At 33.8% G+C, this 23868-nt stretch overlaps 3 protein-coding genes across 3 annotated transcripts; 1 reads left to right on the top strand and 2 right to left on the bottom strand.

Moving 5' to 3' along the window:
• Positions 1-3932: 3932 nt before the first annotated feature.
• Positions 3933-4622, bottom strand: LOC131634510 (protein RISC-INTERACTING CLEARING 3'-5' EXORIBONUCLEASE 2-like). Its single transcript, XM_058905179.1, has one exon. The coding sequence runs from the start codon at positions 4620-4622 to the stop codon at positions 3933-3935; it is 690 nt and encodes a 229-aa protein (XP_058761162.1).
• An 8199-nt stretch (positions 4623-12821) lies between these two features.
• Positions 12822-13631, top strand: LOC131634509 (uncharacterized). Its single transcript, XM_058905178.1, has one exon. It carries the CDS (start codon positions 12822-12824, stop codon positions 13629-13631), a length of 810 nt encoding a protein of 269 aa, XP_058761161.1.
• Positions 13632-21907: 8276 nt separating this feature from the next.
• On the bottom strand, positions 21908-22522 carry LOC131634508 (protein RISC-INTERACTING CLEARING 3'-5' EXORIBONUCLEASE 2-like). Its single transcript, XM_058905177.1, has one exon. It carries the CDS (start codon positions 22520-22522, stop codon positions 21908-21910), a length of 615 nt encoding a protein of 204 aa, XP_058761160.1.
• Between the last annotated feature and the right edge of the window lie 1346 nt (positions 22523-23868).

Below are 23868 nucleotides of genomic sequence, written 5' to 3'. Positions count from 1 at the left end.
TCGACAACCTCACTACCCATCAACAGGAAAATGCAAGGCAAGACACCTTGGATACCATTAACCAAATAAGATATTTTGAAGCACAAAGTACATCTAGCCCAGAACGTAAATAAAGACAACAACCAAAGACCCCCAGACACATTCCAACCATGCATAGGTCTCCACCGAAGGTTATCTACCTCAATGATTCTTTTTTTCTTTCTAATAAATTCAATTCATTATATATACATACATATACTTGAAGCATTAAGGGAAAATGTTTCATTAAATATAAAAAATTATTAAACTCAAGGCACAAAGGCTCAATCAATGTTGCAGAAAATAAGCTATAAAAATAAAAATAAAATCAAGTCGAGGAATTTGATGTCAAGGCACCAAGACCACCTTCACCCCAGAAGTGGAATTAAACGGATCCAGTGTCTTAAAAGAAATCACAGCATCAGGGGAAAACTTCCTTGTATTCTCCACAACTCATTATATAACTCCGAGTACGTCCTGCATAGTCTTCTGAAGTGCATCATAAAGCTCCCACCTTAGGCCGGCCACCTCGTCCTCAAGAGCTTTCATGTCCTCTGCATCTTTATGGTGCTCCTCCATATGACAAACCTTTTCCTCAATAGAGTTAAAATCAACCTTGTATCGCTTCTCAACATCTCAGAGAGAACCCTCAAATTCAGTCACACGAGCTGCCAGGTGTTGAAGCAGGCGTAGCGGCAAGGAACAAAAGATTTGGAAATATTTATCCGGGAATTATCGTGTCCACGGAGATGGTGGAATGCCTTTCAACAGTTTATATAGTTTCGAGCTTGGGTTTGAACGTTCAAAAGGTAAAAAAGATATAGACAAGAAAAAATAAACACATTCTTAGAAGAGAAATAACTTATCAGGCATGCAAATATACTCACTCGTCACAAACTTAAACTTATCGACAAGTTATACTCAACCTACGATAATCCTCTATGTCATCACGTGTCTCTCACATCAGCGTCCATCTCTGGAGAACCTACGAGACAACTCACAACCAAGGTTATCTCTAACGCAAAGCTGCGAGAACATCCGTATTCTCGTGTCGGCGATCTCTCGCGCACCACTCTAACACGAAAGCATTAAGCTTCAACACACAAGTGATTGTCAGCTCTAAATCTATCTCTAGAGTTCAGAAACTAACAGATAATCATCCTATATAAGGATTCAAGAAGTTCATCTCTAAAGTAACCCAAATCCCGAGCATAGAGCAAAAATCCAGGACAACAACCAACACAGATTTATAAAGCAAGTTTTATATAATGCCATGGGCGATAAATATACATAAGATTCGAGTAAATATAAAAACAAAACCCAACACAAAATAAGTACACAAAGAAGAGAAGAGATAAACCAAACATCTCGCAGGTTGTCAGCTCCGATTGATGAGAAATCCACCTCCGATCATCAAAGTGCATGACCAAGTGTGGTTTTCTAAGCTAATCCTAATCTAAGAATGAAGGTGATGAATTTGGGACCAAAAAATCCCAAACCCATAACCTAAAATGTCTCAAATGAAGAGAATATAAACAAAATTATGCGCAGGATAGCTCAACGAGCTGAACTTATTACACAAAATATCTAGTACAGTAAAAGCAATCTCGCTTAGCGAGCTAGCCTCGCTTAGTGAGCTCAAGAAAACTATGCATCTCTATTTTTAGTTTATGCAAGCGCGCTTGGAGTCCGCTTAGCGAGCTTCTGCAAAATTTCCATTTTATTGCTCCAAAACTGCGAAATCGAAGTCGTGCCTTCGACACTTTACTCCTCGAGGCTACGATATGCATAAATACCTATAAAACAAAGGAAAAACTATCAAACGATACATAAAATGAATCAAAACTCAATTATGTGAATATTTACACAAAAGTTGGGATTTTATTACAAAAACCAAAAGAATATAATCGATAAGTGCCACCATTATATACTCAAAATAATGACGTTTTGGCACTTATCACCGGGGTAGAAGGAGAGTCATGTATTTTAGCTTATGCTTGTTAATCAGTGCTTTTTGATGCACAATCTTCTATGTTTGTACTTAGGCATTTCCATAATTTGTTTTGCTAATTTTTCACTTTTATTGTATTTTCATATTTTAGTTTATTTTTGCCTTTATTTGATTTTTGTATTTTATTTTCAGCATTTGCAGCTTTCAATAAAAAAAATTTAACGGGTGCTACGAGAATCGGTCGATACATTCTAATATTCGTCGGAAAGCTGAGAGAAAGAGCTATAACTTTTATGTTGGAGTCAAAGGTTGATTCAGAGTGCATAATTCCCAGAAATTCATCGAAGTTTCTGATTTTAGAAATCTTTAGTTTCAGGTCGATTTTGGGCCGGGTTTTCTATGTTTTTTCGACCCAGTTGGGTTATGATCTGAATTCATTGTTTCACTTTTACCTAGTAGTCGTGTCACTGTTCATATCCTGTTTTTACTATTCACAATTTTATTTTGGAAAATCTTAAGCTTTTAAGCATAGAATGATTATTGTTCTTGTTATTTTAATCAAACTCTAAGTATTGTTCTTAGAGTCTGTTTGGTAAGGCCATAAAAAGAGCTTTTAGTTTTTCAGCTCATATAAATAAAAAAGCTCTGTTTGGTAACTGTTTTTAGTTTTTAGCTTTTTTACTAGCTTTTGTCTTTTTTTTGAAAAGCTATTTGAAGTAGCTTTTGAGCTTGTAGCTTTTAGCTTGTGACCCTTTCTTCCATTTATACCCTTATTATTTTAACAAAAATCTATTTTTACCCTTCGATATATATTATGATTTAATGTTTAATATTTTTTTTAATATTTAATGTTTTTAATAACATCTAAAGTATACAATAAATTTTATTTTTTTGGGTACAAAGTATACAATAAATTTTGAAATAGTGTTGATAATTCTCAAATTAGTGAAACGTAATCGAAGAATCAATGAGATTAACCGAGATGAAGAAAATTAAAATTTTTGTTATATTTTAATGGTATAATATTAAATAATAAACTTATTTTTATCATTAATTTTGATTAATTTAACTTAATTCAAATTTCATGTATTTCGTTAAATTTATTTATATAATTTACATACAAATTTAAAATATTTTGATGTTTCTTAAATTTTTCACATATATTAAAATTGTATTGTAAGTTTGTATTAATATATTTATTTTTATCAAATATAAATTAATTTAATAATATAATAATATAATATGATAAGATAAAAAAATCACAAATTTCTTAATAAGAATTTTCTTTTGTGTCATTTTGTATTTATCAGCTAGTGTAACAGCTAATTTACCAAACACTCAAATTAACTTATCAGCTATCACTCACCAGCTATCAGCTATCAGTCACCAGCTACCAACTATCAGCTATCAGTCACCAGCTACCAACTATCAGCTACCAACTACCAGCTAGTTTTATCAAACAGAGCCTTAGTCTAAGAGTTTTTCCTAGGTAATTTCATGGAAGTATGTCTACTAACTATTTAGATAAAAACATTAATTTATACTAATTCAAAACAAAGATATAAACATTAAGTTTATTTCATTCAAACATTTTATTTTTTAAAAGCATCTCTTTCAAACTAAAATTAAAAGAAAATACTTTTTATATAAACAACAAAATAAAATATATATAAATTAAAAATATTTTAATAAATATGAAGATATTGATTTTTTGTTTAAAATTCGTTAAGAAAAAGAGTATACAATAATTTTATAAGCATGGCTTAATTGAAAATGGAATTTTAAATTTGGTGAAGCAGACAAAATATATTACCTAAAGAAATTCAAGTCTAATAATAATGACAAGTGACAGAAACACTGTAACAATATAAATTTGATTTCAAATAAGCCAAATAAACTGTCACATTAATACAAATCTTCCTACGCTCGGTAGAAATTAAGCAGAAAAACTGAACCATATAACTTATTCATCAAAGCTTGGCTCAGGTGGAATTGATGAATCCCAAGCAAGCAATGTACTTCCAATCTTGTAGTAAGAGTAAACATAAACGGTAGCAAGTTTAACAAGTTCTATGCTAAGGGGATTGCAACCCCAATCATAGTTCATGCTTAGAGGCCTATGCTTCCTTAAATCAAGATTATTGACCACAAAAGCTAATTCATCAACGCCACAATAACTCAGACGAGGCTTATTCATAATACTAGCAGCCAACGGTCCAAGTTCAACTGCATTCATGCATCCAATCCCATACTGCTGCTCCAACTTTGCCAAGTTATGTTTGATACCAACGCCCACAAAGGTATAATCCGGCAGAGAAAGAAGATTAAGCACTGAATTAAAGGAGCTTGTCACGCTATATTTCAAATTTAAAGGGTAGTCACATTTCAACCTAATAATAAGACAAGATTGTCCAACACAAAAGTTCAGATTAGCGCATCTGGACTCGTAACAATTACGTCTATATTTACTGTATGTGTCACCTATGAGATAATATTGGATATCAAACCCTATTACCTTGGTTCTATTCTCACTTGCAGAATGCAACAGAGACGATATATGCTCATCAATGGCCTTGCTATTTGGTATATCAATCACAGTTGTCTTGATTTTCACTCCTTTCAAATCGAATGATTCTACACGTACTTTATCCATTGGGTTGTAAATATCAAATGTCAAGTATAGACTCTGAAGTTTACACTTGTAAAGAGGACCAGGCTTTTATAGGAGTATTGTTTGGCATTGTTGTGACTTGTGAGCTTTGCTGAGTATAGAATCTCGAAAACACCATAGGCCGTTGATGTAGTATTAAGTAAGCACGACGCCTTAAATAACATGTCTCGTGAATTTCATTCGTTCAAAGTTTTGTTTTGGAATTATAACTTTCGGGAACATTTGAAAAATAGACATGTTTTCGATATATCTTTTCGTCTTAAATACACATACCACTTCTTATAATTACAGATAATTAACTCAATTCATATAAAACAATGTGTATAAATAAAATAAAAATTCATGTATCTTTAATTATTTGTTATAATATATTGAGGGATTTCTTAATTAAATGAGTATTCAAGGATATTTGTTATAATACTAGTACTTAGACCCGTGCGAGGCACGGGTTAAATATTTTCTAAATAAAAAATCATTTTAAAAACACTTATAATTTATAAAGTTTATTTATAGTAAGATTACTATTGTATAGATAAAATGTTATTGTTATTAATAGTATACATAAAAAGTTTATTTAACTAAATTTTTTTTGTAAATTATAAAATAATTTGGCCATTTCTAATTTATTAATCAAAATACAAAAAGAGGAAAAGGGCACTCAGGATTCTAAAAAGATTGATTATGATTTTATTAATTTTTTATAAAGGAAAACAAAAGACTAAATCCAAATCTATTATTATTTATTAATGAATAAGTAAAATTTATCAACAAAATTAAATTAAACGAATAATAAATAAATCAAATAAAATTAAAACTATCCTACAAAAGAGGAAGGAGCGCCCCATTCCTTCAAATCTTTTTTTAATTTTTTTTAACTAAATTTAAACTTTATTTAATAAAAACAACAAATATTCTAAAAAGGATTTAATTTTATTTCAAAATAATGAAAAACAAACTTAACCAAACAATTATTATTTAATTAATGAATATTCACAACTAAATAAAAATCAAATTAAAATAAAATAAAAAAAAACATTAAATCTACAAAATATAAAACAGAGCTCGCATGATTTCAATTTTTAATTAAGAAAGACCAAATCAAAAGCCACATTTCTTATTAAGATTATTAGTATTATTGTTTGTTGTTATTTATTACTGTCTCTAAAAAAAATACATTAATCAATAGTTGCTTAATCAGCCTAGTTAATCGGTGTATACGATAATCATATTAATTTGCTTAGGTAATTGGTGTATGCAATAATCATATTATTTTGTGTTTTTATAAATCTATTTATTTTTTTAGAATGAAGAAAGATTGTTTTTGAAATGAAGAGAGATTGTGTGAGTTACATTTTAAAAAAAATGACATACGAAAAACAAACAAATATTGGTAGACATGCAAAATATGTATTTACCAATCATAATTATCTCATGTTTTTTCTTTCATAAATTAATAAAATAAATCATGCTTAATTGACCGAACCAATTTTCATAAAAATAAAATGATATTGTCATTTTCAAATTTAGTTTCACCATTTATAAACTAATGGTATTGTTTGTTTCTTCTTCATATTAAAATACAACATAAAGTATTAATTTGTCTTTAGTTATAACTTAAACTCATTTGCACTTTTTAGGTATTTTACAAATAATATATTTATTTTATAGTAAAACAGCACAATTTTAAAAAATATACTCTGTTTTATTTGATTTACATATGCCTAAAATTAAAATGAAATTTATCGTAACTATTAAATAATTTATTTTAATTTTTTACAAATAAGACAATTAATTCTAATAGAGATAAAATACACACTCTCTTATCTTATAATAATTATCCATAAAATTTTCACATATTTTTTTAAAAAATAATTTTTTTTCCAGTTTTAAGTCTTTTACTAATAATATAGTTATTTTTATAATCAACAATATAATTATTTATTAAAAATATATTTATTTTAGAAGCATGTTGTCTAATTATTTATTAAAGAATAGAATTTGTTAATTTTTTTTGTAAGTTACCAAAAAAATTATTTTGTCTTTAAATATATAATATCAATTAAGAAATTAAAACGAAAAATCTTGTTTAAAGTTGCTCGATATGAAATAAATAAATAAGATCTCATTTTAAAGATAACCTTCATTTATGAGAAATAATTATGATTTTTTAAGTAAAAATAAAATCATTAATTTTTTTAAAGCAAAAGTTCTAGAAATTTTCCTATTTAACTTGAAAAAGTTAGTGTTTTTTATTTGGCGCTCATACTATTTTCTACATATATTTGTTATTTCATTTTTAATCATTATTCTCTAGATATAATATTTGATAGTGAATATTTTAATAATATTAAATCATGAGTAAACAAAATAAATAAGAGATCAATTTGATTATCTCTTTAGTTAAATAAAATTCTATATATTATTCTAATCAATTGATGATTTTATTATATATTAATTATTAGCTGATTTATTTATTATAAGTTTATAACAATTTTTTTTATAAACGGAATCAATTTTATTCAAGTAGTCCATCTCTCTATTTGTCTACTTATTTTCATTTCTTATTTATTTCTAATTTAAACTATCACCAGCTTATTATTTTGATATAACAAAAAAATGCAATATATAGAATGATATATTATATATTTGCATAATATTTAATATATATATATATATATATATATATATATATATATATATATATATATATTATTTATACTTATACTTGACAATAGTATTTATAGTGAAAAATATATTATTAGAAGATAAAGATATACTGTATTTTATATTTAACAATGTTAATAGCATTGTAATAAAAAAACCAATTATGGTTATTCAAAAAAATTAAAAATACAGCACTAATCATTTAACAATTATATACAGTATAAACCATCATAATAAATATCCAAAAAAATTAAAAATATCCTCAAACAAATGTATGCAATATCAGATTCATCCTAAGCCCAAACCCTCCTGCAAAATTACATGGTTCAACATGTTTCACTCTACCAAAGTGTTAGATTGCATTAGCCTTGCTACAAATATAATATGGCATATAATTGAGTTGTCATATACTACAGCTAAAAGTTATCAATTGTATAAACTTATGTACCATCAGCTTCTGAAACCCCATCTAGCATGTCTCTCAAAAGTTAAACTTAAACAACATAAGGAGACTGAACTACAAAAGCTTTTGGCTAACACCTAAATTTTTCAGATTCAAATAAGAAAATCTACTGCCAACAAACACAAATGACAAATAAGTTAAGACTTTGAAAGATAGTAATTTGCATTGAAAAATTACCACAATATCAAATGGAATGAAATAAAACCTTACTGTCATAAAAATCAACAAACCAAAATCAATTTTTCCTCTCAAACCACCTTCAATCAAACAACAAACTTATGCACAAAACTGTCCCAACAATCACGACATCATTCATATGAACCTTCCATTAACAATAATTATAACGCTAACCATAATCTCTTAAATTCAAAAATCAACAATTTTTTAGCCAAATAAAACATAAACCACAACCAGTGAAAGAAAGAATCAAGAACATAAGAAGCAAATCCACACTTGAAACAGACACCACACATCGCCAAATTTGATCCCACGCTTGCGTTTTCGGAACACCACAAACCACAACTCAGAGCTGCAAGTGGACTCTCTCAAGCGTCGCCACGCCATCGCAATAACCACTCGTAGCCGTACACGACCATCTCACAACACACACACTCATACTCGTCGCGATCTCTCCTCCCGCTTCTTTTGTTTGTCGGCATGATGAGAGGAAAAAAAAAGAGGAATCTTAATTTTGATAGAAAGCAATGTGAAATGGGAGAAGAAATTGTGTGAAATGGGAGAAGAAATTGTTGCTACTTATATAATTTAAATTATCATAAATCAATTACTTGGGAAACATAAAGCATTGATGAGGTGAATTTGAAATCAGGGTTTGGGAAAAGGAAAAAATTGAATTGGCACGGAAGATAGGTTTAGTGCAATGGAAGAGGAAAAATTAATTGGCTGAAGTGCAATGGAAGAGGAAAAATTAATTGGCTGAGGGAAGAAAAAGTCTCTAGACTGTTTGTATTTTCAATATCAATTTTTTGGTCTTTCCCATATCCTTTCATATAAAAAGTAATTATTTTTTACGTGTATCAAGAATCCCTCTCTATCTTTTAATTAATAAATAAAATAAAAAACTTAATATAAATAATAAATAAAAAAGTAATTCTTTTTTAATTAAAAAATTTCCTTTTTTAGAAAGTTTGTAAAATAGGAGAATTGATGTGAGCTTGCCATGTGTCAAAGTTGCCAAAGTTCTCATTTTGCTTTATTATTATGTATGATATTTGTTAAAATCGATGGTCGATAGTATTTTTTTCCTTATTGTTTAAAATTCATCTTTTGTTAAAAACTATTTAAATGAGTATTAATTAAATAGACTAATTAAAAAATAAAAATTAATCTTCTATTGAAAATGAATAGAGATATAAAATGATTTTTGTTAAAGTAGCTTTGTGTAGGAAGAAATAATTACTTGAAACTCTTCTGATAAAAGAAAACATGTTAAAGTGTACTGTTTCTGAAAAAACTTACTTTTTTTTAAGCAAGAATTTAATATAAGTGAGAATTAACGGTTCTCCAACCTTTTTACACGATAAAACGGACAATATCTAACAAAAGAGAAAAATTACCCACCAATTACACTATGAGGGAAAAGAAATATGATCTTTACAAAACTCAAAGAAGGAATAATTGGGATGGGTAATTTTGCCACAAAAAGACCACTTCCATGCCAAAATCTTTATGTTTCAAACCGTGTCATTTAAACTCCATCCCTTTTTCCAGAAACACACCTTGTTCCTTAACAACCATAACGACCAAGAAGTGGCAAGCCAAACAACATCCGCCTTACTAATCTTCACTTTATGTAACCGGAAGAAGTAATGTCAATCCATAAAACTTGACAAGTATTCCTCCTCCAAACTATCCAATTTACCCACCCAAAGCGCAATTTCGGCCCAAATACGCTTTACCATACTACACGCAAAAAAAGAGTGATTCCTACTTTTTATACCAAAACCACAAAAAACACACTTGAGATTATCTAGAGAAAATGAAATACCTTTATACACCAAAAGCTCCTTAGTGGGAAGTCTATCTAGAAATAGTCTCCATCCAAATGCCTTAATTTTGAAGGGCACTTCCGCTTTCCAAAGAACTCGAAACGCTTCATTATGCTTGTTAACGGGACCAAAAGGAATAAAATCCATCGAATATAAATGATAGCACGAGGCCACCAAGAAAACTAAATCATTATTAAATTTCCACGAGACCACATCTATCAAATTCTCTTCCGCCGGACCTCCATAGAGCAACAATCGGTCATATAAAAAACCGACCCTCCCCCTAAAACTGGCATCATCCAAAAAATCCGCGGAAATCCCAAAATCTCCCTACTTTCATCTACCATCAATCCATCCTCCCATCGCCCCAACCGAAACCCCTTTAAGACGAGAAGCTTCAAATAACTCCGGAAAAATATGCTACCAGTTATAGCATTTTATTCCAGCAATCGTGTTCAGTTAAATGAAGGATGCGTTTTCCGACAGGTTTCCCGACGGTGTCTCTTCGTGCTTCTTCCGGTGGATACCTATAGTGGCGCTTAGAAAGGTACTTTCCAGCTCCTCGATTTCGGTTTAAACTCCTGGCTTTAGGGCTCAGGGACCTTATTGGGGGGTGGGTTTAGTTACCGATTTAAGGCACTTAGGTTTTGCCGGCTTTCTTCTGCACGGCGCCGTTTCTGCTAGGTTTGTGTCTTCTCGGTTTTGTTTTCTCCGCTCTGTTTGTTTATTCGCAGCATCTCCGTTTCTTCGGTCAGTGGTGGTGTTTTTGTGGTTCTGTTTTTGGGTGGTCCGTTCCTGGGTATCTCATTGAGAGATTCTCGATCTGGTGTTAGAGGTGGAGGGTGGTTGGAGGTTAATAACAGAAGACCTTTCCACAGTTGGAAACCGCGGTGGGATACTTTCCCCTATGGTGGAAAAAACTTGAACTTTAAAGGGGTGAAGGAGGAACTTGTGTCTTCTATCTATTTTTCTGAAATCCCGAATTTTTCTGTGTCTAAGGAGTTATTTGAGTTGTTTGGGTGTATTGGGAGAGTGGTTGAGATTTCTATTTCTCCAAGGAGGAACAATATTGGTAAGAGATTTGGCTTTGCGAGATTCGTGGATGTGGAGGATGAACGTATGTTGGCGGTGCAGATAGATAACGTGATCATTGATGGTAAGAAGATTCATGCTAATATCCCGCGTTTTTAGAGGAATGTCGTTGTTGGAGGCTCAAGGGGCAAGGTGAAAGAAGCGGTTCCTGTTTTTCGTGTTTCGGGCAGGAAGGAGATGTGGAGGGATAAACGGAGTTTTGCGGAGGTTGTTAACAAGGAGAGGGAATCAAGTTGTCACAAGGAAGAAGATCAAGGGACGAGTTTCTGCTATAAGTCAAAGGAAGAGGTAAGGATGAGGCTGAATAAAGCTTATGAGGGTAAGGTTATTGTACCGGGATCGACTTACAATATTCAGACTCACTTCGAGATGGAAGGTTTTTTCGCGATTAAAGTTTCTCTGATGGGTGGTAATCTGTGCTTGTTGGAGGAGATGGAGGAGGGGTATATCGAAGATCTTATCGGTGAAGGGGAGACGTGGTGGAGGACTTGGTTTACAGAGATAAAAAAATGGGAGGATTCTCTTGTCGATGGGAGTAGAGTGGCGTGGATTCGTATCTTCGGAATTCCGGCTCATGCTTGGTCTACTGAATTTTTTATGGGTATAACTGACACTTTGGGAACTTTTTTTTGTATGGATGAGCATACTTTGAATGGAGACTTTCTAGACGTGGCGAGGATTATGGTGAAAGTCGCTTCTTCGTTTGTCGTCCCTTCTTCGTTTCAGGCCGTCATTGATGATAAGGTGTTCCCTCTTGTTCTAAGGGAAGACACTTGTGGAGCTGTTCGGATTAAGACAGCGTCTTCGATCCGTCCCAAGTCGCTGAGTTCCTCTGCGTCAGAGGACAATTGGGTTGCCCGTTCGTCTGATGAGAGTGTCGGGTCTGATTTCGCTGTGTCCACCGATAGTATTGAACAGTTTTCGGAAATGGGAGCGGGTAACGCCTTAGGGCAGAAGGACGAGGTTAATTCTGAAAGGTCTTTCGTTTCTGTCTCGGCTGAACAGGTTTTGCCCATTTCTGTTGTTGGGACTAGTGGTGTCGGCGTTTTTGATAAAGCAATTGAAAGCGTTAAGGGGTGTTACATGTCAGCTTTAGAGGAAGGACATGTACAGGGTACTGTTGCTTTAGGGGAGAAAGTTGGGACTGACATAGGTAAACAGCAGATTCCTGTGTCGGCAGGTATTGATATACATGTGAAGGATTTTTCTACGAAGTTTTCTGAAAATGATTTGCAGAGTAAGGAAGTAACTGGATTCAGGTCCAACGATTCCATGGTTGCTGACACGGTGTTGGAGAAACTTACTTTGGCTGCTGGCAGTGAAGGTGGCAAAAGTCATGCTCTTGTTGATAGCTTTTCGGCTTTGTGTGTGGCTGTCGGCGGAGTGCAAGTATCTGGCAACCAGAAAAGGAGGCAGAGAAAGTCTTTGCGAGTGGGAATATCTAGAAACGGTAAGCCCAGGGGTATTAAAAAGACTTTAGGGAAGGGAAAAAGAAACCAGGCTGAGCATGATGGAAATGGTGGACATAGTAATCAGTTAATTGCTCTTGAGAACATTGAGCTCGAGGGATGTTGGGACGACAAGCGGGGCGATTGCAGGTGGGACCACTTGTGGTGATGTTAGTGCGGCAGCGCTGGCAGAAGGGTCTGTTTGTGGTGCTGTTAGCGCGTCAGATTCGGACATAATTAGATGTAATCAAAGAATTCTATGTAATTTCGGTAGTGTATCGGGGGATAAACTATTGAAGGCCATAGCTAATTTAGGGGTGGTACCGAACGATCTAAATATTAAGGAGACGCGGAGTATATTAGGAGGGAAGGAGAATCAAAGTTCTTTGAAATGATAGTAGGATCTCTTAACATAAGGGGAGGAGGTAGTATGATCAAGAGAAAGCGGATTAGTAGTATTATTCAAAGGAGTAAGGAGGATTTGTTTTTCATTCAAGAAACTAAAATGACTCATGTTTCGGAAATGGAGGCTAGAAGCTTTTGGGGCAATGATGATTGTGATTTTTCTTTTTCCAAGTCGGAAGGTATGTCGGGCGGAATTCTCACTTTGTGGAAGGATAGTGCCTTATCGGTGGTGTTGAGTTTTAGTGGGCCGGGTTATCTTGGTGTGAAGGTTAGTTGGAGGAATAATTTTTATTATTGTATTAATGTCTATTCTTCTTGCACTTTGTCTTTGAAGCGTTCTTTGTGGAAGGAGTTGGTAGATTTAAAGGAAAAATATAAGGATGGGGATTGGCTTCTTGGGGGAGATTTTAATGCTATTAAGAAGAGAAGTGAGAGATTCGGAACTTCTACTTCGGCTAATAAATTGGAATGGAGGGAGTTTTCTAATTTCATTGAAGATGTTGGTATGATAGATGTGCCGTGCAAAGGTAAGAAATATAGTTGGTTTAGTGCGAACGGAAAATCCAAGAGTAGGTTAGATCGTTTCATTCTTGATGGAAACATTGTATCTTCTTGGGGAGTGGTGGGCCAATTTATTGCACAAAGAGATGTGTCGGATCATTGTCCGGTGTGGTTGGTTGTTGATAAGGAGGATTGGGGTCCAAAACCGTTCAAATTCAATAATGAATGGTTCAATAATAAAGATTTCACGTGTTTTGTTGAGGAAGAATGGAAGGCGATTAAAGTTAGCGGTAGAGGAGATTTTGTTTTTAAGGAGAAATTTCGTATCGTAAAGGATAGGCTCAAGTGGTGGAATAAAGTTGTGTTTGGTAAATATGATTTGGAAGTGGAGGAGGGGGTTGGGAATTGAATGAGGCGGATGATTGTGATGATGTTAGTAATGAGGTTCAAGTTATCAAAAGAAAGGCAAGTAGTAGATTTTGGTTAAATCTTAAAATTAAGGAGAATATGCTTATTCAAAAATCTAGATTAAAGTGGCTCAATGATGGAGATTCCAATAGTAAATACTTCCATAGGGTTATGAAAGAGAGGAGGAGGAGGAGGAGGAATCATCTTAGTTCCATTTCCACTAGTAGTGGAATTGTTTCTAAAGTGGATGAAGTTAAGGAAGAAGTTTGGCGTCATTTCGATAAAAAGTTCAAGGAGGATTGTGTGAGTAGGCCGATTTTAGAGAACGTCTCTTTCAAATCTTTGAGTGGGGAGGATTGTGCTTCCCTAGAGGTTCCGTTCTCCGAAGAGGAAGTTAGGGAGGCGGTGTGGAATTGCGAAGGATCGAAAAGTCTGGGGCCGAATGGTTTTACTCTCCTTTTTGTGAAGAATTGTTGGGATTTCTTAAAGGATGACTTTATTTCTTGTTTTAAGGAGTTACATTCGGGAGGTATGTTTTCCAAAGCTATTACTTCTTCGTTTCTTTCTTTGATTCCTAAGACGTCTAGTCCTTTGGGGTTGGACGACTATCGCCCTATTTGTTTGGTGGGTTGCATTTATAAGGTTATTTCGAAAGTGTTGGCCGGTAGGATTAAAAGAGTTTTACACTCCATCATTTCTTCTTGCCAAAGTACTTTTGTTCCGGGTCGTCAATTGTTAGATGGGGTTTTAGTGGCGAACGAGTTGGTTGATTTTTCCACAAAGGAAGGGAGGGATTGTCTTCTCTTTAAAGTGGACTTTGAAAAGGCGTACGATAAGGTGAGTTGGAATTTTCTTAAATTCATGTTGGTTAAGATGGGTTTTGGTGATGTGTGGTTGAAATGGATGGACGTATTAATATTCTCTAGTAAAATGTCGGTTCTCGTTAATGGTAGTCCAACAAAAGAGTTTGTGGTGGAACGGGGTCTTCGGCAAGGTGGTCCTTTATCTCCTTTTCTCTTTGTGATAGTAGCGGAAGGTCTTAAAGCTTTGGTTAATAAGGCGGTGGAAAATGGGGATTTTGTTGGTTTTAGTGTTAAAGGCAATTGTTTTATTGATGTGCTTCAATTTGCGGACGACACCTTATTGGTTGGAGATGGTAGTTGGAAGCACTTATGGGCCATTAAAGCGGTGTTGAGAGGTTTCGAGATGGTTTCGGGTCTTGGAATTAATTATAATAAAAGTAAGCTCATTGGCATAAATATAAATGATAGGTTCTTGGAGGTGGCTACTTCCTTTCTTTCTTGTAAAAGAGAGAATAAGGAGTTTTCTTTTCTTGGTATTCGTATTGGTTCTTATCCTAAGAGGATTGATTTTTGGAATCCTTTGGTGGAGAATATTGGGAAGCGGTTGAGCACTTGGAAAGGGAGGTGGCTTAGCTTTGGGGGAAGATTGACTCTCTTGAAATCGGTGCTAGGTAGTTTACCCGTTTTTACTCTTTCTTTGTATTTGGCTCCTAAAAAGGTGATTAGGGAGATTAATAGAATTCAAAGTCATTTTCTATGGGGCGGTGTGGAGGAGAAGAAATGTATTCATTGGGTGCGTTGGGAAGATGTTTGCACACCGTTTGATAAAGGAGGTTTGGGTTTGAAGAATCTTGAAGTTTTTAACGTGGCTCTTCTTTGCAAGTGGAAGTGGAGAATTTTGGAGGAATCTAACTCTTTTTGGTATAGGATGCTTAAAGCTCGTTATGGGGACAAAAAGCTTAGGATGATTATAGATATACGAGAAAAGTATACTTCGAAGTCGGTTTGGTGGTCGGATATTTTGTCTTTGGATAAAAAGTTGTCTGGGGATTTTTTTGCTAATAATGTTTCTTTTTTCCTTGGTGATGGTTATTCTACTTCTTTTTGGCATTCCTCTTGGTTAGAGGAGGGGATTTTAAAGTTGCTTTTTCCGTCTCTTTTTGCTATTTCTCTTTTACAGGATGTTTCCGTTGCTTGCATGGGAGCGTGGGAAGGTGATATGTGGGTGTGGAACGATTTGGGAATCCCTATAGTTCCGGAAGATTTGGAAGGCATTTTGACGGCTTTAAGGGATTTGTTGGATCTACACCGGCTCGATGTGGCTATTGCATCAGGTGATGGTGCGAGAGACCGAGCGGTTTGGCGTAAGGTGGGTCATGACTCTTTTTTCGTTTCTTCTTGTTATGGAGTCATTCGTAAAGGGTTTGAGATTCACGGCCCTCCAAATCGCTTTGATTTCGTTTCTTCTCTTCTTTGGAAGGGAGATATTCCTTTAAAAGTTAAAGCGTTTGGATGGAGATGCTTCAAGTATAGGATTACAACAAAAAATTCCTTATTGTCTCGAGGTATTTTATCTTCCACCTCCAATCTTTCTTGTGTTGTTTGTGAGGATTATTTAGAATCTACTCTTCATCTTTTCTTGAGTTTCCGTAAGATGGATGAGGTGTGGAAGGATATGGCTTCTTGGATTGGTATGTCCAACTACAAAGGGGCGGATTTTAAGGAGAGTTTTTGGATATGGTTCTCTTTTTGTAAGTCAAAGAAGGTGAGCAAAAGTAAGATGGGGTGTATATGGATGACTATTATTTGGAGTATTTGGCTTGTTAGGAATGATATTATTTTTAAGAATGCGGCGTGGAACACTCGTGATGTAGTTTGGAGTAGTAAGGCGCTTTTATGGAGGTGGTCCTTTATCGGGAATATTCCTCATACCAATTGTAACTTTTATGAGTTCGACAAAAACCCTTTGTTTTACTTAAGCTAGGTTTCATTTGGTGGGGAATTTTCCTTTCACGACTTTGTTCCGTGCTTTTTGTAATCTTGTTCCGTGAACTTTTCGTTCAATTTAATGAAACTTGCTTACAAAAAAAAAAAGATTCCCAAAAAGGTGTAATATACCCATTATGAACATCAAAGCGACAACAATTAACAATAGGATCCCTATAATAATCTTTCACAATATGAACAATGTCCCTCCACCAATTAGAAAAAGAAGAAAGAGATTTTTTATGCAATTTCCTTCACTATAAACATGGGAAGATAAATCCCCATACCGAGCCTTCAAAACTCTAAACCAAAGCGAATTATTCTTTTGAAGAATCCTCCACCTCCACTTGTTTAGAAGCGCTAAATTGAATGCTGAAATGTTCTTCACCCCGAATCCTCCGTTTTCAAAAGGTAGATTAATCTTTTTCTAACTCACCCAATGAATCTTTCTATTTTCATCCACCCCACCTCACAAAAACTTACTTTGAACACTTGCAAACTTTTTCACCACTTTCAAAGGCATCTTGTAAAAAGACATAATGAAAATAGTTAAAGAATTAAGAATAGATTTCAAAAGAGTGATCCTACCTCCCAAATTAAGAAACCGATTCTTCCAACCACCCAATCTTTTCTTCAATTTGTCTAGAGTAGGATTCCACGTTGCCTCCTTCCACTACACCAAATTTGGCTTTTAGCAGCACAGCTACGAAAGCGCTTTTAGGCAAAAGCGCTGCCATAGGTTTCGCTAAAAACAAAACTGAAAAACAAGGGAAAAAAGCGCTGGTATAGTGGATGTCTACGAAAGCGCTTTCTAGAAAAATATAAGAGAAAGTTATTATCTTAAAATTTTGTATCCTATATTAACTCTCTAAACACATAAAACTAACTCTCTAAACACATAAAACTAATGAGCTATGTAATAACCTTTGTGATATGGAGGAGTTATTTCAAGTTTTTTTATAAAAAAAAAAGAAGCTATATATATGAAAGTTGAGATCATTTACCATGCAGACACAGATTTAGAGCCAATATTAAGTTAATAAGAAGTTAAACAAAAAAAATATATACTTATGAAACAACCATATCAATCCTGCAGAATAAAGAAATCCATAAAATATAAATCATGAAATTTATAAGATTATTTGATAATCATCTTAATTTCCTTAAAGTTTTATGAACATAAAAAATAAAATGAAATATTTATTTTGAAAATATTCCATTATTACGTTATTTCATAAAAAGAGAAGAAAAAGAAGAGTTATGCATCTTCTTCATAAATAGTAAATAAGAAGAAAAAAACGAGAGAGGACCCAAAAAATAGAAATATAAAAGAGTAAATTCGTTATGCACATACCATCGGTTTAAGAGTATTTTAACTTTTCAATACAATCTTGCCAGAAGTTTAATTGGAGTGAGGGGAACTAATGAGATTTAGAAACCGTGTGAATACAATTACATTTAGAGTGTTTACGGTACAAGTAAATACAACTTGTACAGAAAATACAATGTGAAATACTACAACAATTATCTGGGTAAATAGGATTGAAAGTGTTTCTTTCTAAAATTGTAAAATAATACACAACTTCTATAGTTATAGATTTCAATATTTTTTCAAAAAACCATACAAAAATACATTAAAATCAGTTTTTTCTAGCCATAAAAATCATTAATTCTACGTGTAGCACTTCCATGTCCCTCCAAAACTATCCATATTCATATGAAAAGAATAAACTACCTGAGTTAATCTTAAATTTTTTTCAGATCTTCTTTTAACCAACCAATTATAAGAGACAAAAAGTGGTAAACAATTGAATCTAATTTTGTGAGATGAATGATTGAAAGTGATTTTGTGGAGAGGGATCGTGCAAAATTAAGGGAAGTTGAGAACTTCTGCAAAGATAAATCGTTTCAGTAAAAATTCAGTATGCAATATCATTAGAGAACCCATGAATTCAAGCAAAAGAACCCTAATCTAGTGTTGAGGAAATAAACCCTAATATACAAACAAAGTAAAACAGGGTTTGAAACCTCACTCTCATCCTTGCTACCTCACTTTCATCTTCAACCTCACATCATAATTAGGGTTTCAAAGAACAACAAAACAGTGAAAGATGAGAGAAGATTTACCTCCAAACGAATTCAAAGTTGTTGTTGCTGAGAGGAGGTGTTGAGAACGAACGGTGTCTGCTGTGAACGAAGAAGATAACTCGCTAACCTTCACAAAGAGAAAATAGAATATAGAACGGAGGCGGCGAGCAGACGTTGCGTGGTGGTCGGCCCTGTGAAGGTTGGTGGCGGCGTCTTGTAGAGCAGTGACGGTCGTTGTTAACAGTGAGAACAGTGAAGGCAAAAAGAACAATGAAGAATAATAAAAGACAAAACACGTTTGTTTTAATTTGTTTTAAAAAATTTAATTTTAAAATGAGCTACCCCAGCGCTTTTCAAAAGTGCTTTCATAGGTGTCCTATACCAGCGCTTTTTCCCTAAAAGCGCTTTCGTACCCTTTACCTGTACCTAGGGGTGGCAAAACCGGCCGCCCGCCCCGCCTTAAGCCCGCCAAAAAATGAGCGGTGCGGGCAAGTCTGCCAAGTGAAATTGGCATAAAAATCATGCCTGCCCCGCCAAGATGGCAGGTTGGCGGGCGGCGGGTTTGCCCGCCTATTTTTATTTATATTTTTTTTCATTTTTTTAATAGATTAATAATTTTTGTTACCTTTTAATTAAACTTTTCACTTATTTTTTAAAACAATTTTTTTATAAAAGCAACTTTTTAACAATTTTTACTTTAAAAATATTACATATGTTTACAAATAAATATATAAAATAAATCATCAAGAATTGTAATTACTAGAATTAACTACAAAAAGGGAATTTTGGAGGATGGGCGGGCGGCGGGCATTGGCGGACGGCGGGCATTGGCGGGCTATGGCGGGCGACGGGTTTTGGCGGGGCGGACTTTGGCGAGCGGCGGGCCCAAAATCCCAACCAAACCCGCCATTTTTTGGCGGGTGCGCGGGCCACGGCCCGTTTTGCCACCCTACCTATACCAGCGCTTTTAAAAGCGCTTTCATATTGACCCCTATAGCAGCGCTTTTATAAAGCGCTTTCTTAAGGTGCCCTATACCAGCGCTTTTAGAAAGCGCTTTCGTAGACATCCCCTATAGCAGCGCTTTTTTTCCCTTTTTTTCAGTTTTGTTTTTAGCGAAATCTATGGCAGCGCTTTTTCCTAGAAGCGCTTTCGTAGCTGTGCTGCTAAAAAACCAAATTTGGCGTAGTGTCATAAATACACATCGGTTTAACGATAGGAACTAAAACTACGTACATAATAATTTTGTAGGGATCAAAACATGTCATTTTTTAATAAAAACAAAAAACAAAATTTGATAATTTTATAGGGATCAAAAACATATTTAACCCTTCTTATAATAAGGAGCAGAGGGAGTAAATAATTAACCCTAAAATCCGTCACAAACGAGTTCGGTTATTACTGTCTCATCCCACCCCCGCATTGAAATTAATTTTTTAAATTGAAATAGTCAATTTTCTCCCAATTAATAATTTGTTTCGAACTCTAACACACATTAGAAATAAGAAATTAAACAATCATGAAAAATTTCTAACATATATTTCAAATATTTCAGATAATAAAATACAGATTAAAATATCAATGTACTAAATAAAGTTAATATATAAATTAGGATTAAATATGTTTGTAGTCCTTATAAAATTACCACTTTTGACTTTTAGTCCTTATGCACGTAGTTTTAGTCTCTGTACACGACTAAAACTGCGTGCAAAAGTAATTTAATAGGGACTAAAAGTTAATATTTTTTTATAGGGATTAAAAGTCAAAATTGAGATATTTATAGAGACCAACAACATATTTAATCCTATAAATTATCATAATGAAATATTCCAAATTATCAACCGGACAAATTTGAATACAGATTCAGATTCAGGGTGGATATTAGTATCTTTGGAATTAAAGCAAACCTTGTTGAATGCATATTTTAAAGAGGATGAGGTTTAAAAAGCTACTATGGCACCTTTGAAGGCTCAAGGCTATAGATGGCTATCTTGTCGGTTTTTACCGGAAGTCTTAGACCATGATTAAAGAGATTGTATGTCAATCCATCAAGAGGCTATGGGAGAAAATCTGGATCATATAACATAGGTAAATTTTATTAGCATATGCTTGATCCATAAAGTTTCAAATCCTCAGTATGTACATTAATTTAGGCATATATATTTATTCAACTCTCAGTTTAGAAGATCCTGAGAAAAGTTATGGTTCATAAGCTCAAGAGTTGCATAGACAAGAATAATGACTTTGTATTAGGCTGGTTTTATTCCTGGTAGAAGCATCTATGAAAACATTATAGTAGCTCAAAAGTTGCCAGATAGTATGCATCGATTAAAAGAATGGTTTCTTTGTTATTAAAGTTGATCTAGCAAAAGCTTATGACAAGCTTAGTTGCAGTTTTATTCATAATACACTTTTTGAAGTTGGACATGCTTGAAAACTTATTAGTGTTATCATCTAATAATTCAATTCAGATGAATATGTTTAAGAATGGAGTTAGAGATGGCCATTTCTTTCCTAAAAAGTGTTAGACAAGGAGATCCAATTTCTTCATATTTATTTGTGCTTTGTATGGACATGGTATCACATATGATAAGTAAAGTAGTTGATAGTGGCAACTGGGTGAGAATAAAAGTTGGTAGAAGACCTATGATTTCCCACCTAATGTTTGTCAATAATCTCCTACTCTTTGGTAAAACAGATGAAAAACAAATGATTTGTGTTATGGAGGCTCTAAAAAATTGTGTTATATCAGACCAATGAATTAGCAATGATAAGACAAATGTCCTGTTCTCCATAAATTCAGTAGAGCATACAAGAATGAAACTCTTTCGGTTATTAGGTTTCAAGGAAACTAACAAGTTGGGTAGGTATTTAGGAGTTCCTTTCACAGGAATAAGTACTAGGAGGAAAAACTTCCAATACCTTATTAAGCAAGTCAGGAAAATATAGTGGCTTGGAAAGGAGAATAGTTATCCTTTACAGGAAGAGTAACTCTGGCCAAAGCAGTCATTGAAGATATTCTAACTTATCAAATGATGAATTGTGCAATACCAAAAGCTTTCATGAAGGAAATACAATAGGTGCAAAGATGTTTTGTTTGGGGTAAAACTAAGGACGTGAAGCATATGCACACAATGAATTAGGAGCATTTAGCCGCCACATAACATATTCGAGTATTTGGAACATGATCTGGAGGCTTAAGGCACCTGAAAAGATTTGGAACTATTCTGATAGAAGATAAAAAGAGTTTATGATACTATAACAAAATAAATAAACTGGTCTCAGCTGCATTAGAAAATAACCTTAATCATCATTGATAATAAACAGTACTATTGGAATCTAACAACAATCAAATTGAACAGAAAAAGCAATTAAACCATTGCAAGATAAGGGAAAACTTGATTAACTATCAGCACTAAGCAATGTGTTCCCAATCATGTAATAAGAATAAACATTAATAGTAGCAAGTTTAGCAAGTTCTTTACCAAAGTTACTTTGACCCCAATCCTTATAGAGAGTTATTAAAGGCCTATAATTCCCAAGATCATGCTTATTAACTGCAAAAGCTAATTCATCAACACCACAAAAACTCAACCGCGGCATTTTCATGAGAGTAGCAGCCAAAGGTCCAAGCTCCACAGCATTTCTGCATGTAATTCCATACTCCTTTTCAAGCTTAACCAAATTATGATTGATACCGACACCCACAAAAGTAAAATCTGGAAGCCGAAGAAAATTAAACAACGAAGTGGGAATTGAATCTAAATACAGGAGCTGAATAATAAGGCACGAATGCCCATTACATAGATGGAGAGTTGCACATTCCGAACGATCACCGGTTTCTTTTTCTGATACCTTATTTTCATACATCGTCAGCTCCATATCAAATCCGATAACCTTTGGTCCATTTGCTGGACTTAGGAAAGTCCATAGAATATCATCAATATCTTCTTGCGTACTTGTTACAGTTGTTTCAATATGAACTCCGTTCAACTGAAACGTCTCCACAAAACCCATGATGAGTACTCGGTAGATAGAATTTCGGAGCGAGTATTTGAGTATTTGTAGAGCGGCGTTATGAACTTGTGACCTTTGAATAGAATCACAGAAAACCAAAGGATTTCATGTGGAAAGATTTAGGGTTTATCTCATATTGTAAATTGCACTCTGTCAAGTTTCGAAATTTGGTGAAATTTATGTCCCTTAATTCCGAATTTTGAATTATATACATCTGAATCTACTTTAAGAATTTCATGATAGCAACCCTAATTTCAAGCAGCTCTAACTTCAAACCCTAATTTTATGCTCATGTTTAAACCCTAATTCTTTTCTAACCAATTAATTATAATTAATTAATTTTTTTTACTTTTTAAAATCAATTATTTCCTTGAATTATATTTTATAGTATTCTAAATTCTATATATTATTTAAAATTTCTATGCATCTAGTATAATTTAAAAAGTTCTATGCAACTTATATAATTATATAATTTTAAAAGAAAGTATTTTTATTAAATTTTATAATAGTCATAGATATCAGATTTTCTCTTTCTTTTGTAATTGTTTTTTGAATAATCATTTTAAAAAAAAATCTAAAATAACCATGTTTTAAAATAAATTACACAAATGATCAAAACTTGCTAAAAAAATATACTTTGTCGTCAAGGGGGTGGCGAACACACTATATGTTGATTGAAGTCGCTAGTTGGTCTGGCGAACACACACAATTTTGGGCCCAAGTCGCCAGCTGGGTGGCGACAACACTCATTTTGTTTTTATTTTTATTTTTAGTTAAATTATTTTAACTATTAAATTTAAAAGAAACTACTATTTTCTTCATTTGTGAGCCCACTTATTTTTGGACCATGTCGCCAATGGGTCTGGCGAATTATCTTCATGTGTGGGCCCAAGTCGCCACCTTGGGTGACGACAACACTGATTGGAGAATTTTTATTTGCCTATAAATAGCAGCACATTCCTCCATGAAAATGCAATTAATTCTCCATCAATTTTCTCATTTTCTCTGCACATTATTGTGCATGTCTCGCATATTATGCTAGATGGAAGTCACCGAACATCAATGAAGCGTCCCGATCCTGAACCGGAATACCGCATAAGGGATGGGCATGTCATTTTCTCTCCCGTCAAACCCCCCATGTCGGTTAAGTTTTGAAATATTCATTCCTTCGACCAACTCAAGAGGACTATCATGTCTTTTTTAGAGGGGGAGTACAAACTCGGCGAAGAAATCAGAAGGATCCAGAGGCTTAGAACAAGGACCTCTTCTAGAACCGAAGGAAAGGAACGTTGGTGGGTTGAAGTGAAATACGACATTGATTCCGCTCAAATGATGCATGGATTAGA

Source organism: Vicia villosa, unplaced genomic scaffold, assembly GCF_029867415.1.
Source record: "Vicia villosa cultivar HV-30 ecotype Madison, WI unplaced genomic scaffold, Vvil1.0 ctg.001310F_1_1, whole genome shotgun sequence".
NCBI classification, from domain to species: domain Eukaryota; kingdom Viridiplantae; phylum Streptophyta; class Magnoliopsida; order Fabales; family Fabaceae; genus Vicia; species Vicia villosa.
The sequence above is the reverse complement of the archived record's forward strand: the minus strand, read 5'-3'. Positions and strand labels throughout refer to the sequence as shown.

Excerpts from the sequence above, each read along its gene's own strand:
- LOC131634510 (XM_058905179.1), bottom strand. The coding sequence starts at position 4,622 with ATGGATAAAGTACGTGTAGAATCATTCGATTTGAAAGGAGTGAAAATC.
- LOC131634509 (XM_058905178.1), top strand. The coding sequence starts at position 12,822 with ATGACTCATGTTTCGGAAATGGAGGCTAGAAGCTTTTGGGGCAATGAT.
- LOC131634508 (XM_058905177.1), bottom strand. The coding sequence starts at position 22,522 with ATGGGTTTTGTGGAGACGTTTCAGTTGAACGGAGTTCATATTGAAACA.